General features: G+C 44.5%; 1 protein-coding gene across 1 annotated transcript in view; it reads right to left on the bottom strand.

Moving 5' to 3' along the window:
* LOC127585038 (adenylate kinase isoenzyme 5-like) overlaps window positions 1–17,887 on the bottom strand; it is a 65,926-nt gene that overhangs the window by 15,645 nt on the left and 32,394 nt on the right. The window contains exon 9 of the mRNA XM_052042168.1: window positions 17,183–17,219. Coding sequence (XP_051898128.1) covers window positions 17,183–17,219 — 37 coding nt within the window. The remainder of the gene's footprint in view (window positions 1–17,182; window positions 17,220–17,887) is intronic.

Genomic DNA, 17,887 nt, shown 5'->3' with positions numbered 1-17,887 from the left:
TGTTAAGAGATTGGCAGAATTTGGCACAGACTTTACGATGACAAAGATGGTAAGTTGTCAGTATTCATTGTGAAGCTGAAGTTGCTGTCAATGAATCCCTGCTCCTTCCCAGGGGTCGCTGTGGTCTCCTCTAGCGTACTAAAAAAAACATTGGGAATCTGCTATCTGAACATTCGGAAATCACGATGCTTTGGCATTTGGCTCACCAGTTGATGTTTCCCACACTGCCCCTGGGTCTCACCTGTCCCCACACAGTCCCCGAGTCTCACCGGTCCCCACACTGCCCCTGAGTCTCACCTGTCCCCTCACTGCCCCCGTCTCACCTGTCCCCACACTGTCCCTGAGTCTCACCGGTCCCCACACTGCCCCTGAGTCTCACCTGTCCCCACACAGTCCCCGAGTCTCACCTGTCCCCACACTGCCCCTGAGTCTCACCTGTCCCCACACTGTCCTGGGTCTCACCTGTCCCCACACTGCTCTGGGTCTCACCTGTCCTCACACAGACCCCGAGTCTCACCTGTCCCCACACTGCCCCTGGGTCTCACCTGTCCCTACGGTGCCCCGATACTCTCCTGTCCCTGCAAAGACCCTGAGTCTCACCTGTCCCCACACAGACTCCGAGTCTCACCTGTCCCTGTACTGCCCCTGGGCCTCACCTGTCCCCACACTGCCCTGTGTTTCAGCAAGGCCACACTGTCCCGAGTCTCAATGCGACTCTGATCCCTGTGCTCCCCCGAAAGTTACTGATTTCATTGGAGAATTTATTAATAATCTGTGACATCATGAAAAGCTAATTAGAAGTGTTTTGGGATATTAAAAACTTCAAATAATCTGGAAAATCAGCCAGTTTGGCACCACCAAAGTCAGGAGTGTGTCAGAAGATCAGAGTTTTATGTATTCAGAAATCAGCAAACTGATGAGAACTTTGGGTGTTTATGACGTGATCTCATTATGAAATATTCTGGTAGTGAGATGTTCCACTGCATGGGCTGTAAATGAGATTTTAATGCATAATTAAAATAAGCCAATTAGCAATTGGCCCTAAAAACTAATTTTTTATGTGTAAGTTGTCATTCCATAGATATTTTTAAATTAATTTAAAAACAATTTTGAAAATGTTTAGGCTTTTGCTGCTTCTGTTTTATTTGCATTCTGTAAAAGGGTTTTAACATTAAGTTAAAAGATATGATTTGTTTCCTGACTGCTGGAAATGTTTAATTACTTAAATATTTAATTTAATTACTTAAACGTTTAGTTCACTGGGTGATAGTGATCCCATTGAACTGGCGTCTGAAAGCAGCGGGATTTGGGAAAGGGGAAACCCATGTCACAGGGACTGCTGGATCTTTGGAGGTAAGATCCTTTGAGGTCACTGGTTCCATTGCTTGATCATTCTCCACAAGTCCTTCAGAAAGTCATCGTCATTTGCGAGGGATAGGGTCACAGATTCCCGACAGATAACATTGGGCCCACTGGCTACAATTCTCAGGCTGCAGTCACCTGCAGCTGCCAACCTGCCAATGAAATAACAACCTCTGCTTGACTTGCAGCTTGTAATTCTCAGCATGTGGAGATAAGCTGAAACACACAAGCATTACAGACCTCGGCTCCAGCTCCAATCCTTCCCTCATTCCTGCCTCCAAGTGTTCCCTAATCCAATCTGGATCCAATCCTGGCTCTGACCACACACCGAGCCCTGACTCCAGACCCTGGATCCAGCTGCAAACCTACAAACATTCCTGAGCTCCGGTGTTCCCAACCATGACCAGGACCCAAACAGACACAGAGAAAATAACATTTAGGTTGTGGTCATTTTTATGTCACATCCTCACAAATGATGGCAGCTGTGGACAATTCTTGTACAAATGAGAGTTACCTATGTGACTGTGGAGATCAGGAACTGGACAATCCACAGTGCAATCCATCAACATTCAGGTGGTTTCACTCTGCCACCCCAGATGCAATTATCTGGCTCCAACATCTAAGTGTAAAATCACAACTGTTGCTCCACAGTTATACCGGTGCTGGGGTAGTGCAGCACTGTTGGAGGTGACGTCTTTAGGCTGCGACATTAAACTGACCCCTTGAATAAAAACAGAAAGGTCCCATGATCAGTCTTGGACCTGAAGTGCTAACTCTGTTTCTATTTCCACGGATGCTGCCTGACCTGCTGAGTGTTTCCAGCATTCTCTGTTTTCATTTTGGGTTTCCAGCATCTGCAGTGTTTTTTTTGAAAAGCCTGATCCCCTGTCTGCTCTTGCAGGTAAAAGAGAAGAACAGGAGTGTCTGAGGCCAATGTTTATGCTGCAATTAGCATTTCTGAAACAGATGATCTGGTCCTTATCATGTCATATGCTTGTGAAAGATTGCTGTGCACAAATTAGCTCATTGGTGGGAATGTTCTAGGATGTGAAGGTACCTTAGAAACAATGTCTTTCTTGTCTTCATGGTTTAACATCTAAGTTTTTCTGCATTTGCTGTGGTATAGTGAGTTTTATTGGAGAGGGACAAAATCCAACACAGATCTAGCAAGACTGGGATAATGAGTCAATCATTTGAGAATACAGAATGAATTTTCCTAATGAGTCTGTTTAAATTAGAATACATTTGACTCTGTCCTTCCAGTGTGTGACAGATGCAGCTTATCTGTGAATGAATATGTATTGAAATGCAATCCCTCTCATGACAATTCAGAGTATGTACTGCTCTATAAGATTTATCATATTATTCTCATCCAAAGATACTTTATCAAAGGATAAGTAATTTGCATTTAAATAATAATCTATTAAATCTCTGATACAGCAAAACATTTCACAGCCAATTAATTATTTTAGGAATTGGAATTACTATTTTCACTGGAAATATGCAGCTGTTGATACATCAAGATGCCACTAAAAGAACCAACGAGAGGAATAGACAGTCATTCCCTTTGTGGCTGTTGGACATTGGTCTTGATACTGGGGAGAAAATCCTTGTGAGCTTTTTAAGTAGTTCTGTAGGATCTTATATGCAAACCTGGCATTTTAATTCCTTGTAGCTGACACCTCCAGCAATGTAGCACTGACTCAGTGCTGCACTGAGGTGTTAAGACCACGCTGAAGTGAGTATTGGATGAGGATATCCAAAGAGCAAGAGGTGGGAATCTGCCCCCAGTTCCTTGTGCTAAACATAGGTGGGGGTGCGTTCCAGTCTTATTGACTTCAGTGCCTGTGTGGGGAGGACGGATCCCCCCACTTTGCAAATCAGAGTGGTCTCTTTGGAGGAGGGAAGATGACAAGGCTGGATCGAGTTGGCTGTGCTTTTCTTCTTGAGGAGGGTGGTAAATCTCTGGAATTCTCTGCCCTGGAGGGTTACGGAGGCTGGATCACTGGAAGTATTAAAGGAAGAGGCAGATACATTTCTGAAAGATTGTGGAATGAAGAGCTATGGGAAACTGGCACAGAAGTGTACTTGCAGCACTGTGCTCGGTTCTGGTCGCCTCACTACAGGAAGGATGTGGAAGCCATAGAAAAGTTGCAGAGGAGACTTACAAGGATGTTGCCTGATTGCGGAGCATGCCTTATGAAAAGAGGTTGAGTGAACTCGGACTTTTCTCCTTGGAGCGACAGAGGATGAGGGGGGACCTGATAGAGGTGTATAAGATGAGAGGCATTGATCGTGTGGATAGTTGGAGGCTTTTTCCCAGGGCTGAAATGGTTGCCACAAGAGGACACAGGTTTAAGGTGCTGGGGAGTAGGTACAGAGGAGATGTCAGGAGTAAGTATTTTACTCAGAGAGTGGTGAGTGCATGGAATGGGCTGCCGGCAACGGTGGTGGAGGCGGATACGATAGGGTCGTTTAAGAGACTTTTGGATAGGTACATGGAGCTTAGTAAAATAGAGGGCTATGGATAAGCCTAGTAATTTCTAAGGTAGGGACATGTTTGGCACAGCTTTGTGGGCCGAAGGGCCTGAATTGCGCTATGTTCTATGTTCTAAGTGGACACCAGACCTGGGGCATTGAATGGCGGGACAGGTTTGAGGGACCGTGGCCTACTCTTGCCCTATTTTCTTGCTTTAATGGTGGTTTTGATGACAACTGCATGCAGTTAAGTATGGCCCAGACCAGCAGAGCCCAGATGCAGTGCCCGATCATGCTGACCTCACACTGGAGAGTTTGCCTCAGTGATCCGGAGACTGACCTGGAACAGGAGGGAATCACCTGTTCAATTATGTGGGGATTCCCACTCTGGAGGTCAGGAAGGAAAAGGTAAGTTTGGTTATTCACTCTACTTTATTTTAATGTTTTAATTACTTGTTAGAGTTTTATTTTTTGTAAAAGTTGGATATTTTAGAAATTATTTACCACAGTTTTTATAGTTTCAATATTTAAAAGCTCCTGCAAAGCTTCACAAAGACTGACAGGACCTGTGGTTCTGTCCCAACCACACCTCCTGTCAAAGGTCATCAGGGTGTTCTGGGGGCCGGGGCCTAAGCATGACCCAACATGGACCTAATGCTACAGAGGCCTCACTGTGTCTTGACCCTGGGTTTGGGAGGCCAAGAAAGATGCCACCCACAAGGACAATATGGACAGGTGAAGGGATAAGAGAGTGGTGGTGAGTCCGGATGACCCTGGTTCTCTCTCTCTTCCTAACGAATTTCCCAAATCTTACAACTGTCTTTGGTCCCTTATAACTAGCACTACTGAACATTTCCTCATTGCTGCTGGTGGGACCAGCAGTGTTAGTTATGGTGCGTCACGGTAGTGTAGCGGTTAGCATAACACTATTACAGCACCAGTGACCCGGGTTCAAATCCAGCCGCTGTCTGTAAGGAGTTTGTACGTCCTCCCCGTGTCTGCGTGGGTTTCCCCCGGGTGCTCTGGGCTCCCCCCACGTTCCAAAGACGTACGGGTTAGGAAGTTGTGGGCATGTTATGTTGGCGCTGGAAGCGTGGCGACACTTGCGGACTGCCCCCAGAACACTACACAAAATATGCATTTCAGTGTGTGTTTCGATGTACATGTGACTAATAAAGAAATCTTATCTTATGTGGAACTGAAGGACAGGACATGTATGGATGTGGATAAGGATTAGAATAGTTAGTGGGATTGGTGTGGCCAAGGGAGCTGGCTGTGGTTTTCAGAGAGAGAATGTTCCACAATTGGGTTCTGGAAAGTGACTTGGGATTTTGACCAGGTGAAGGTTAATAACCATCTTTCAGCTGATGAAAAATTTGACTGACAGCTCCCACCAACCAAATCAACAGGAGACACAAGAGACCGCAGATGCTGGAATCTGGAGCAAACAACAAACTGTGGGAGGAACTCGGCGGGTCAGGCAGCATCTGTGGGGGGGGAATGGAGTCAATGTTTCGGGTCGAGGCGCTTCATCTGGACAGAACTGCAACGTTGACTGTCCAGTTCCCTCCATAGATGCTGCCTGACTCGCTGCGTTCCTCCAGCATCTCGTGTGTTCAACCAAATCAACGGGTTTACTTCATTCACACCATTCTGGGGCATATTTCTCTTTTACAGTTGTTTTAAAGTACATCCAAAGAAAACAGTTGAACTGTATACAGAGAGGACTCTGTTTCCAGAAGAGTTTAAATCTCTTGCTCTTTGGCCTTTCTGCTTCTTAATAATTGAAACACATGCAGAATGCAGCTTTGTACTTCCAGCTCCTGCTATAGCCTTTGGGTTACTGCCTGCCTCAGGAACGACAGACACCTCCTGCATCCAGTCTCACATATTGTGTGGTGCCTTCAGCTCACACTGAGCTAACATTAGGGTTCATACAAGACACAGTCAGGAGTACAGAGACATAAAGGGTAGACTATTTGATTTCAGAAGGACACCCGCTGTTCCCTTTCATCGGTTCCTGCAAAGCCTTTTTTCTGCCTTTGACGTCATCTCTCAGATCCTTGGACACACACTGGGTCCAGATCTTTATTGTTCTGAACTGGGATGCTGGAGCTACACTGAGAAGGCCTCACCACTGGCAGGTCTTTTGTCATTGCTGAAGGCCAAGATTTAATAAAAGAGCAAATGTTTTGCCTCTGATGACCCCAAGGTGTCTCGAAGCATTTATAGACCATGAATTACATTTGGAGAATTGGCCCGCTGTCGTAATGTTGGGAACACAGGTGTCAGTTAGTGCACAGCAAGATCCCATCAGCAGCAATGAGGAAACGACCAGTAGAACATAGAATATAGAACACCACAGCACAGTACAGGCCCTTTGGCCCACAATGTTGTGCCGACATTTTATCCTGCTGTAAGATCTATCTAACCCTTCCCTCCCACATAGTCCCCTATTTTTCTATCATTCATGTGTCCATCTAAAAGGCTCTTAAATGTCCCTAATGTATCTGCCCCCACAACCTCTGCCGGCAGTGCGTTCCACGCACCCACCACTCTCTGTGTAAAAAAACTTACCCCTGACATCCCCTTTATACCTTCCTCCAATCACCTTAAAATGATGTCCCCTCGTGTTAGCCATTGTCGCCCTGGGAAAAAGTCTCTGACCGTCCACTTGATCTGTGCCTCTTATCATCTTGTACACCTCTATCAAGTCCCCTCTCATCCTCCTTCTCTCTGAAGAGAAAAGCCCCAGCTCACTCAACCTATCCTCATAAGACATGTTCTCCAATCCAGGCAGCATCCTGGTAAATCTCCTCTGCACCCTCTCTAAAGCTTCCACATCCTTTCTATAATGAGGCAACCAGAACTGAACACAATACTCCACGTGTGGTCTGACCAGAGTTCTATAGCTTAGTGTTAGCTTAGGATATAACTTCTTGACATCGAGAAGAACTCCCCAAATCTTTATCAAAATAGTGCTGTGACATTTTATACACCTATCTCTGAAGGGTTCTTACTGTGCACAAATTGAACGTTTGCTACATTACCGGAGCTCAGTTTAATGTTTTATCAGATAGCCGGCACCTCTGACTGTGGAGCTCTCCCTCGGTGCTGCCTCTCATTGCCTCTGGAAAGGGGAGCAACTTAACATCACCTCCACCTTTGCAATGATGCAGTATCCCACCCGCTGCACCCAGTGCAGTCCCAGTGGGATCACACTTCCTAAAGAAAGGAGGACATCAGAGAATCATGTAAGTCGGGAGTGGAGTGAATCGGGAGTGGAAGAAGTCGAGAGTGGGGTTTTCAGGAGTAATGTGAAAGCAGCTGGAGTAAATTCAGAGTGATATTTACAGGAGTGGAGTAAACCCAGATCAGAGTAAATCTGGATTGAGTGAATCTGGAGTGGAGTAAATCTGGAGTAGAGTGTATCTGGGGTAAATCCAGAGTGCAGGTCTGGCGTGAGTCGAGAGCAGAGTTAATCTAGTTCAGGGTGAATTCAGAAGGGAGTGAATCAGGAGCGGAGTGAATAGGGTGTGTGAACTGAAGTGATGTGAGTTGATTTGGACTGTATGGGGCTTAGGGTAATAGAATTAGCACAAGGCATTAGCCCATGCTTCGATTTTAAAGCAGGCAGATTCTCAGGAGAGCCTGCCCCTTCCCATCACATGGCCCATTGTCCCTTTGAGTTCAGCCAGGACAGGCTTGCCACTGGCGCTCCTGCCTCTGTTACTGACGGGACTCTGGGTGGTTTGCTTATGAGGGGTGGGGGTGGTTTCTGCCACCTCTGTGTTAAATTCCTCTAATATAGCTTTCATCTTGTCCTAGTATATCAGGTGCTGTCATGTTAGTATTACCTGATTTTTCTCCTATGTTTTTACGCTGTTTCTCCCACCAGCCCACTGGTTCTTAGAGTTATTGTTCGGGTTGATTAGCCTTCTACGTTTCATCTCAAATGCCCGTGCTAATGACCCCACAGAGCCCCATTCCAGGGTCTTCCCTTTCCCACACCTCAGCCGCACTCCCGTGCTTTATGCACTTTAGCCTCGGCTGGTGGCATAGTAGTGTAGGGATGGTGGCGTGGTAGTGTAGCAGTTAGCATAACGCTATTACAGCGCCAGCAACCCAGGTTCAATTCCTGCCACTGTTTGTAAGGAGTTTGTACATTCTCCCCGTGTCTGCATGGATTTCGTCTGGGTGCTCCGATTTCCTCCCACAGTACAGGTTAGGAGCTGTGGGCATGCTATGTTGGCACCGGAAGTGTGGCGACACTTGCGGGCTGCCCCCAGCACCTTCTCAGTAACGCAAAAAGACACATTTCACTGTGCATTTCAATGTACATCTGACTAATAAATAAATATCTTAATATCTTACCTGAATATGGTTCAGTTTTACCTGACAGACTTAAAAGATTCAGATCCCCAACCAAGTGAGTGCCCGTTGACTGGATCGCATCAAATTTACTTGTGGTATCTCAAACAAAGGATCATAATTTCAAGAGTAGAGGCCTGTAATTTAAAACTGAGTTGTGTAGAAATTTCTTATGGTAGAAAGTGGTGAATCTCTGGAGTTCTTTGCCCTGCGGGGCTGTGGAGACTGGATCATTAGAAATATTTAAAGGTGGCGTAGATAAATTTTTGAATGATCGGGGAATTGAGGAGATGGTTGTAGTGGTTGGAGGTCAATCACCTCAGCCACAGGACACCTCTGCAGTTGTTCCTAAGAGTAGTGTCCCAGGCCCAATTGTCTCACTGCTTCATCAATGATCTTCCTTCAGTTGTAAGATCAGAAGTAGGGATGTTTGCTGACGATTACACAATGTTCAGCACCATTTGCAACTCCTCAAATACTGAAGCAGTCCACAACCAAATGCAGCAAGACCAAGACAATATCCAGGTCTGGGCTGATAGATGACAACTAACATTCGCGCCACACGTGTGCCAGACAATGACTATAACCAACAGAGAAAATCCAGCTATCACCCCCTGACATTCAATGGCATTACCATCACTGAATCCCCCACTACCTATATCCTGGGGATTACCATTGACCAGAAACTGAACTGGAGGAGCCACATACATAATGTGGCTACAAGAACAGGTCAGAGGCTAGGAATCCTGCGGCAAGTAACTCACCTCCAAACTCCCCAAAGCCTGTCCACCGTCTACAAGGCCCAAGTCAGGAGTGTGAGGGAACACTCTCCACTTGCCTGGGTGAGGGCAGCTTCAACAACACTCAAGAAGCTCGACACCATACATGACGTAGCAGCCTGCTTGATAGGCACACCATCCACACCCACTCACTCACTCCCCCACCGTCGCACAGTAGCAGCAGTTTGTACCACCTACAGGACGCACTGCAGCAACTCACCAGGACTCCGTAGACAGCACCTTCCAAACCCACCGCCTCTACCAGCTGGAAGGACAAGGGCAGCAAAAACATGGGGAACACCAACCCCCGGAAGTTACCTCCGAGCCTCACCCCATCCTACCTTGGAAATGTATCGCCGTTCCTTCACCGTCGCTGGGTCAAAATCCTGGAACTCCCTCCCTAATGGCACTGCAGGTGTACCCACACCTCAGGGACTGCAGCGGTTCAAGAAGGCAGCCCACCACCACCTTCTCAGGGGCAACTAGGGATGGCAATTAAATGCTGGCTCAGCCTGTGAAGCCCACATCCCTTGAATGAATAAAGAAACGATAGGCTTGAGGGGCTGATTGGTCTATTCCTGCTCCTATTTTCTTGTATTCTTGGTCAGGCTTCGTCATTTAGGTATATGATCTGTAGGGTTATTTGGTAAGAAAATAACAAGCCTCAGATTACTATGACAACATCCTTGGAGGCTTTCTGGAACTATCTCTGCTGAGCTAGCCCTTGTACACACTAACTCAGAGAAGTGTTTAGTCTGACATCTCCCTACCAAAGGACATTCCATGATGTGCAGTTATCACTCAGAGTCAGCTTTGTGGAATTATTACTGCAAAAAGTTTAATCGTAAAATACAATATCCACCATTCCCTAATGACGAACCAGAGACAGCAGGTATATACTGCTGGAAACACTCAGCAGGTCAGGCAGCATCTGTGGAATGAGAAACAGAGTTAATGTTTCAGTTCCGATGTAGGGTCTTGGATCTAAAACGTTAACCCTGTTTCTCTGTCCACATATACAGCCTGACCTGCGCAGTGTTTCCAGTATTTTCTGTTTTTGTTTCAGATTTAAAGCTTCTGCAGTTCTGTTTTTGATTTTCAGATAAAGACTTAACTTCAATGGTCCAAATTCCCACTTCAGATCCTGAGTTTTGTTGGCAATACCTTCATTGAACGAAATTCCACCTACCACGTTGTGAAAGACCATGGATTTTTGTTTAAAATAGTTTTCAAGGAAAAGTCCTTTTCTTTCATAAACAACCCAGGGGCACAACTTATATGATCTGTTTTCTCCATGAAGGTTTTGCAGTCTATCTACTGAATGTCTGTCAAGGAAGAACAACCTCTCCAGGTGTCAATAAACTTTTATCTCCCACCTCAGTGAAAACCAATGACACGGGACTAGGTGGGTTAGGATACATGGATTTACAGGGAATAAATTGGGAACAGATAAGATAGTCATAAACGGAGGAGTTTGTATGAATATGGTTCTTTTGTGCTATAAAGAGCCAGGCTCGGGTTTAATCTGGGTAGTTCAGTAAAAGAAACTGATCATCTTGTACAGATGTGGCCACTACTGTGGTGAGTTGTATCCTGAAGCAGAGTTAGAGTTGATTGCATGGGAATAAAGTTGCAGTTAGTTAAGGGTTAAAAGTCATGTAAGATTGTTTACAACGAGCACAAAAGCCAGAGCAGTGCATGGCAGTGGCTGTAACATTTCTTATCAAATAATCCCACAGAACATGCCTTTTGTAGCTTCTTGTAATATCTTGTTTTGTTGTTTGTAGAATTTTACATTAGTAGTAGTGTCAATTAGCTTCATTAAACTTTTAAAACGAGTTCTGGATTGTATTGATCTGTGAGTCTCAGTTAGCTTTACCCAGTAAGAAACCAAACACAGATAACAGGTATCAGGGAGACTTACATCAGAATGGCATCGAACAGGGGTTCTGATAGAGGAAGATGGAAGGTCGCAGTGGAAAAGTCCTTGGGGTGGAAATTAACTTTGAAACAGGAATGGGCATGTGTCACTGTCAGTGTGTGTGACCCCATCAAAGAGGCTGGGAAATGGGTGGAAACTCAAAAGTAGGTAGAAACAGAGTGGGTTATTTGCATTCAGGCAAAAAACACAACGTGTAAGAGCATGTGGGGAGCATAAAATGTTGCAGGAGGCTTGAAATTATAAAGGAAAAAGATGAATTATTAAATGAAAAGGAACTGTGGCTGCTGGAAGAAAACCTTCAGGAACAGGAGGTAAAGCTCAGGAAAAGAATGTGGCAATTGCAAGAGCGGTGAATAAATTATTGAAGACTAGACAAGTGCAGCAGAAGAAAGACTCATGAAAAAAGTGTCAGAGAATAGACAGGAGAAGGATCCAACAATGCAAACACAGACATACGAATTATCAGTGATTAGACAGGAGAAAGGTAGCACAATGAAGAGATGCATGAAAGAAATTAAAGTAAGAAAGAAGCAGAGAAAGAAGACCAAGGAATGAATTACAGGAGGACAATGCAACAAAAGGAAGGCTCGTGAAAGAATTGTCAGAGATTAAACAAAAGAATGGAGACACTCACAGTTATTTGGAAGCACTAGCTGCTGAATGACAACATTATTGCAGTCAATGTGGGAGGAGGTTGATAGAGAACAGGAAGAGAATAATCGAGTGCTTCAGGAGAGACATGATTTAAAAGCCGTCATTTGTGTGCAGTTAGAACTACAAAAGGGAGCTGAGAGAGGAGCTGATCATTCCAATTATGAGGAAGAAACTCAGCAGAGACAGGGAGGTGTGGCCCATGCTAAGACAGGGGCTAGAGGGAAAGGAAATGCTCTGGTTTCGTGGTGGAAGGGAAGGAAGGGTGCAGAGCAAGGATTGGTAAAGCATAGAGAGGCCCGGTCAGAAGATGGTGAGCACCCTGTGGTGTCAATTTATGATGAAACATAGAATCCTTCACAGTTAAGGGAAAGTGCAAGAGATCTGGGAACCCTTAAGCCCGTGTGAAGGCTGCTAAGTGTTTGTTATGTCCGTGCTGGAGGACGGTCCCATTGATTCTGTGTTGTGTCCAAATTAACAATGTACCAGGGAACAGTTTGGAGCTAAGGGAAAGAATCTGTATTATGACAAGGTGTGAAAGGTCGCCATCTGCAGTTGGAAACAATAGCTCCAGTGCAAGGTTTTGATGAGTAAATGCAGTGTGTTTGGTTTGAATGGGGCAGTTCTGGTAGGTTTACCCCAGGATATGAAGGATCCCAGCCTGAGGTAACTTGGGGTTAGAAAAGCTGTCAGGGAGAGCTGAGATGGTGACACAAATTACACAGGGGAAGAAGGAACATCCAGAAACATTTGCCAACTGATTGTGGGTTGTGTATAAGGAAATGTAAGGAGAAGTCTTCGAATCAAGAAGCAGGAAGAGTTCTTATAGCTCACACGAAGCCTGTAATTAAAACAGCCACGTTGGGATTTGATCTGGGATACCTAGACACAGAAACTCATGTGTCGAGGAGGATCGTTATGCTTTGGCAAGACAAGTCGGACAATTCCCCAGCAATGGCGCCTGTGAGGGGTCAGAGCTGCAGTCCTGCATTTAGTGGAGTTCAGCCATTACAGCCAGAACAAAATCTTAGGAAGGAAACATTTTTGTTGAGGCAAATAACATTTGAGATTCTGACCTGATGTAAAATGGGTGAATTCTTTGTGAGTTTTAAAATGTTGCATGAAGGTTGGCAATGATAGATATTTGAGCAAGAGAATATGAATGTGTGCCTGTGTGAAAGCTGCTAGGTGGTTGCTCCATCTGTGCTGGGAGAAAATTAGCCAGGGAATAGGATGGGATTAAGGGAAAGAATCTGTGTGAATAAATGAGAAGATAAATTGCAGGATCTTGTATATTAAGAGGCAGCGTCTCCCCAAGGATCTCCACGAGCTGTATGTGGCTCCACCCATTTTTACCTTTGTCATGTGTCCTTCGGTATGAGGTAACATTCATTTGCAAATATTCCTAAAGAGAACATAATTCTTTATTCTGTTTTTCTTCCTGAATTAAGCAGCAGCTCTTTTGTTTCCTTTCTCAAGAAATCTCTTGTTTCCTTTTGTTTTCTCTTTCTCCTTGTTACTGTGATTCAGTTAGATGTTGATGGAATCAGTATTGGATGGAATAAGATCTGAATTCCACGAGGGTCATGAGTAATTCTAGTTTATATTGTAAATGATGTGAAAATTTCTAGTTCTGGCTGTAAGATTCCCACATGCTAAAAATTGGGCGCAATAAATTAGCATCTTTGAAAGTAGTTTGAGAGCACTTGACAATTCCAAATGTTATTTGCCTTAACAAAAATGTTTTCTTCCTAAAATTTTGTTCTGATAAAGACTTGTGCTTTAGCAAAGCTTCCTAATCCTCTTTTAGATTTGCTAGACAGATGAATCAACTCAAAAAGGAGAATATCAAAATACCAGTTCTTAATAGAATAAATCTCCCACGATTCAGAAAGATTGAAAGCAGAATATGTATTTGAATGGGTTAGTGACAATCATTTTAAAAAATGAACGGATTATGAAATTTCACCTGATGTGAGTTTGTGTAAATTAAGAAGCTTAATTAAACCTCACACAGTCTATCATGTGTGGGGTAATCATCCTAATGATATGATACTAGAGACAGTATCAATTCATCTTGGATATCCCCTGTTTAGAATGGGTTGCACCATGAACCCTATATCAGAGAAACAAGGGATTATTAATTCAGTTTATATAGGTGATGGGGTGTTAATGTGTATCCAGAACTACTGAATCTTTTCATATGGTAATAACTGGGCGTGCCCAGATATATACCCGACATCATTCATTGTGCCTAGTTAGACAACATCAATAGGGCATAGAATCCTACAGCCCTTGCACCAAGGAATATTGATATATTGGTAGATTGTTGAAAGCTTCAAGTTCCTGGGAGTGAACATCACCAACAGCCTGTCCTGGTCAAATCACGTAGATGCCACGGCCAAGAAAGCTCACCAGCGCCTCTACTTCCTCAGGAGGCTAGAGAAATTTGGTATGTTCCCTTTGACACTCACCAACTTTTATCAATGCACCATAGAAAGCATCCTATCTGGATGCATCATGGCTTGGTATGGCAACTGCTCTGCCCAGGACCGCGAGAAACTGCAGAGTTGTGGACACAGCCCAGCGCGTCACAGAAACCAGCCTCCCCTCCTTGGGCTCTGTCTTTACCTCTCACTGCCTTGTCAAAGCAGCCAGCATAATCAAAGACCCCACCCACCCGGGTCATTCTCTCTTCTCTCCTCTTCCATCAGGTGGAAGATACAGGAGCCTGAGGGCACATACCACCAGGCTTAAGGACAGCTTCTACCCCACTTTGATAAGACTGTTGAATGGTTCCTTTATACGATGAGCTGGAGTCTGACCTTACAATCTACCTTGTTCTGATCTGGCACCTTATTGCACTGCACTTTCTCTGTAGCTGTGACACTTTACTCTGTACTGTTATTGTTTTGACCTGTACTACCTCAATGCACTCAGTACTAACTCAATGTAACTGCACTGTGTAATGAATTGACCTGTACAATCGGTATGCAAGACAAGTTTTTCACTGTACCTCAGTACAAGTGACAATAATAAACTAATACCAATACCAATACCAATATATTGGACTAATTATCTTATCTAAACTCAGAAGAATACACCAGCATATTTGGACGATTTTGACTTGCATGAATCTGATGTCTGGATGAAAATAATGAAACTACTAAAGGAACTAAATGTCACTCAATATGTGTATTGTGGGAACTACAACAAAGGCAAAGTGACTTGGGGAGAGACAAAGTATCAGAGTCACCCCATGGTAGCAGCAACTGTGCATTTGGGGAACTACAGTTGAGATAATTCTGTGGTTTCTGCGTGTGTCACATGTGTAGGTCTTTGTTCAGTTGGTCACTGTGATCTGTTCACTATATCTACTAATGATTGAGGAACGGCACAAGGCGCACCAGTTTCTATCTCAGCAAGAACAGGAGAGCCAAGATTAAGCCAAGGGAATATAGTATAATCTGTTTCCTCCAAAAAGATCTTGTGGTCTGACTCTCCATGGAATGTCTGTAGAGCAGGAACAACTCCAGCTGCTGATAAGCTCAGAGCTCTTCCCCACCACAACAACTCCTCAAAAAACACAAGAAAGGTGCAGGGGTAGGCCACTCGGCCCCTCAGACCTACCCCACCATCTCATATGATCATGTCTGATCGATGCTGGCTTCAACGTCTCTTCTGTGCCAGTTCCCCAATAACCCTCAATTCCTCAATCTTCCAAATATTTATCTATGGCCCCCTTAAATATATCTAATGATCTGGTCTCTGCCACCCTCCGGGGCAGAGAATTCAGAGACTCACTACCCACTCAGAGGGCGGTGCTTCTCTGAAATTTTTATAAGGAATATACAAGGGATGGAAGGGACTGTCACAAAGGGAGTGGTGTCAATCTATCAATCGTTCTGGGTGTGATTCTTTAGTATTATGAGAAAGGGGAGTTTGGGAGCAAATCTGGGTTGTTCTGCAAAGAACCCACAGACAGGTCCAATCAACTTCTACAGACAGGGGCCGATGGAGACACAGGAGACTGCAGATGCTGGAATCTGGAACAATAAAAAATCTGCTGGAGGACATCAGTGGGTCAGGCAGCATCTGTGGAGGGAAGGAATTGTTGACAATTAGGGTCGAAACCCCGCATCAGGACAGGGGCCAATCCTGGAGCCAGATATGTCCGAAATCAGGGTTAGAGTTAATTACACAGGACTGAAGTTACAGTTAGTTAAAATTGTTAAAGAAAACCATAACTGTACCAATGCATGGCACTTCCTTATAGTTCTTTTCATTTATTATCATATGATCCTTTAAGTCTATGCTTCTTGTAATATTTTATCTTATATTATTTAGAGTATTTTACAGTATATCAGTAGTATTGTTACTCAGATTCAATAAACATTTCAAAAGAGTTATCTGGGTTGTGCTGTTGTGAGTTTTGGCTCACTTTACCTTACCGAGTCAGGTTCAAGACTAAACATGATGATAGGTGTCAGGAAATATTACCTCTGGTTTAGTGAGTGTATTCAGAACACATTGAACTGGGGAATGGTGTGACTCCAGAGAGGAGCAGATCCAGAGTATTCTGAGAGCTTTGGGTGGAGTGAATCTAGAGTTATGTGAGTCTGGAGTGGTGTGAATCCTGGATATAATGCTGTAATTCAGAGTGGATTAGGAGTGGAGTGAATCTAGTGAGATCATTACAACTCTTCTGGTGTTGCCTGTTGACATTCTGCACCTGCGACTGGGTTCATTCATGGTGACTATTTACATTGATCTGTGGAACACGACATGCAGTTTTGAAATAACTCTCCTGTTATCCACACGGCCGGGCTTCCCCTTCTGGCCAGGATTAATCAGCAAGGGACTGGGTAGATGAAACTTGTTACTTTTATGAACATTTTACTCATGAGAAACAAGACAGGGACTGATTTCATGTTTGACGCTTGGAGTCAGTGGAAATGTGAACCTCTTTCCCATCAGTTGGATTGCTCTATGGATAGAAGAGGTTTAGAGGGATATGGGTCAAACACAGCAAATGGGACTGGCTTGAATAGACATCTTGGTTGGCATGGATGAATTCATATTAGAGTCATAAGGTGTACAGCACAGAAACAGGCCCTTCAGCCCACCATGTCCATGCCGACCTTTTTGCCCATCAACACGAATCCCATTTTCCCACATTAGGACCATTTCCCTCTATGCTCTGTTTATTTAAGTGTCTGCCTAAATGCCTAGTAATTGTATCTGACTCCACCACCTCCCCTGACGGAGCGTTGCAGATATCAACCACTGTCTGTGCAAGAAACTTCGCCCTCTGATCCACTTTAAATTCTCCTATCTCTCACCTTAAACCTATGCTCTCTTGTTTTTGATACTGGGGGAAAATGATTTTGACTATCTACCCCGTCTATGCCTCTCATAATCTTGTAACTGGACCTGATCCAGGATGAGTCTTTTCTTGTCTTTGGGCAGAGCTTGGTTGGAAATGGAGGACAGCTCACACATCACACCACGCCGACAGTGTTTCAGTGGGTACCCCAGCAGGGCTGATGTGTAGAGTCACCTGTGTTGTGTGTGTCCTGAGGATGTGCTGAAAACTGACCTGACAGGAGTTCTTCACCTGGTCCACCTTCCAGAGGCTGTAAAACACACAGAGAGCAGGAACACGCATCAACACACCGGGGACCCAAGAGACTGCAGATGCTGGAATCTGGAGCAACAAACAATCTGCTGGAAGAACTCAGTGGGTCAACAATTCCTTCCCTCCCACAGATGCTGCTCGACCCACTGTGTTCCTCCAGCAGACTGTTTGTTACTCATCAATACATAACTGTCCAAGAACTATCCAAGAGCCCCTGAAGACCCACAAATCATAATAAAGAGGCCAATACGAACTGGAGAATGATGCACCAGAGAGAGAGGCCATTTGGCCCATCCTACCATAGGAGATGGGTGAGAGTACTGTGTACAGAACTGGCTTCCTTATTGAAGGAAGGGTATTAATTCATTGGAAGCAGTTCAGAGAAGATTTACTGGAGTGATACATGGAACAGGTGGGTTGTCTTATGAGGGAAGGTTGGAGAGGCTGGGTTTGTATCCACTGGAGTTTTGAAGATTGAAAGATGACTTGAATGAAATGTATAAGATCCCAAGAGATGTACACACATTGACTTGATAGAGGTGTACAAGATGATAAGAGGCATAGATCGAGTGGACAGTCATAGACTTTTTCCCAGGGCGACAATGGCTAACACAAGGGGACATAATTTTAAGGTGATTGGAGGAAGGTATAAGGGGGATGTCAGGG

This window comes from Pristis pectinata, chromosome 31, assembly GCF_009764475.1.
Source record: "Pristis pectinata isolate sPriPec2 chromosome 31, sPriPec2.1.pri, whole genome shotgun sequence".
NCBI lineage: Eukaryota > Metazoa > Chordata > Chondrichthyes > Rhinopristiformes > Pristidae > Pristis > Pristis pectinata.
This window is presented reverse-complemented; position numbering and strand designations above follow the sequence as displayed.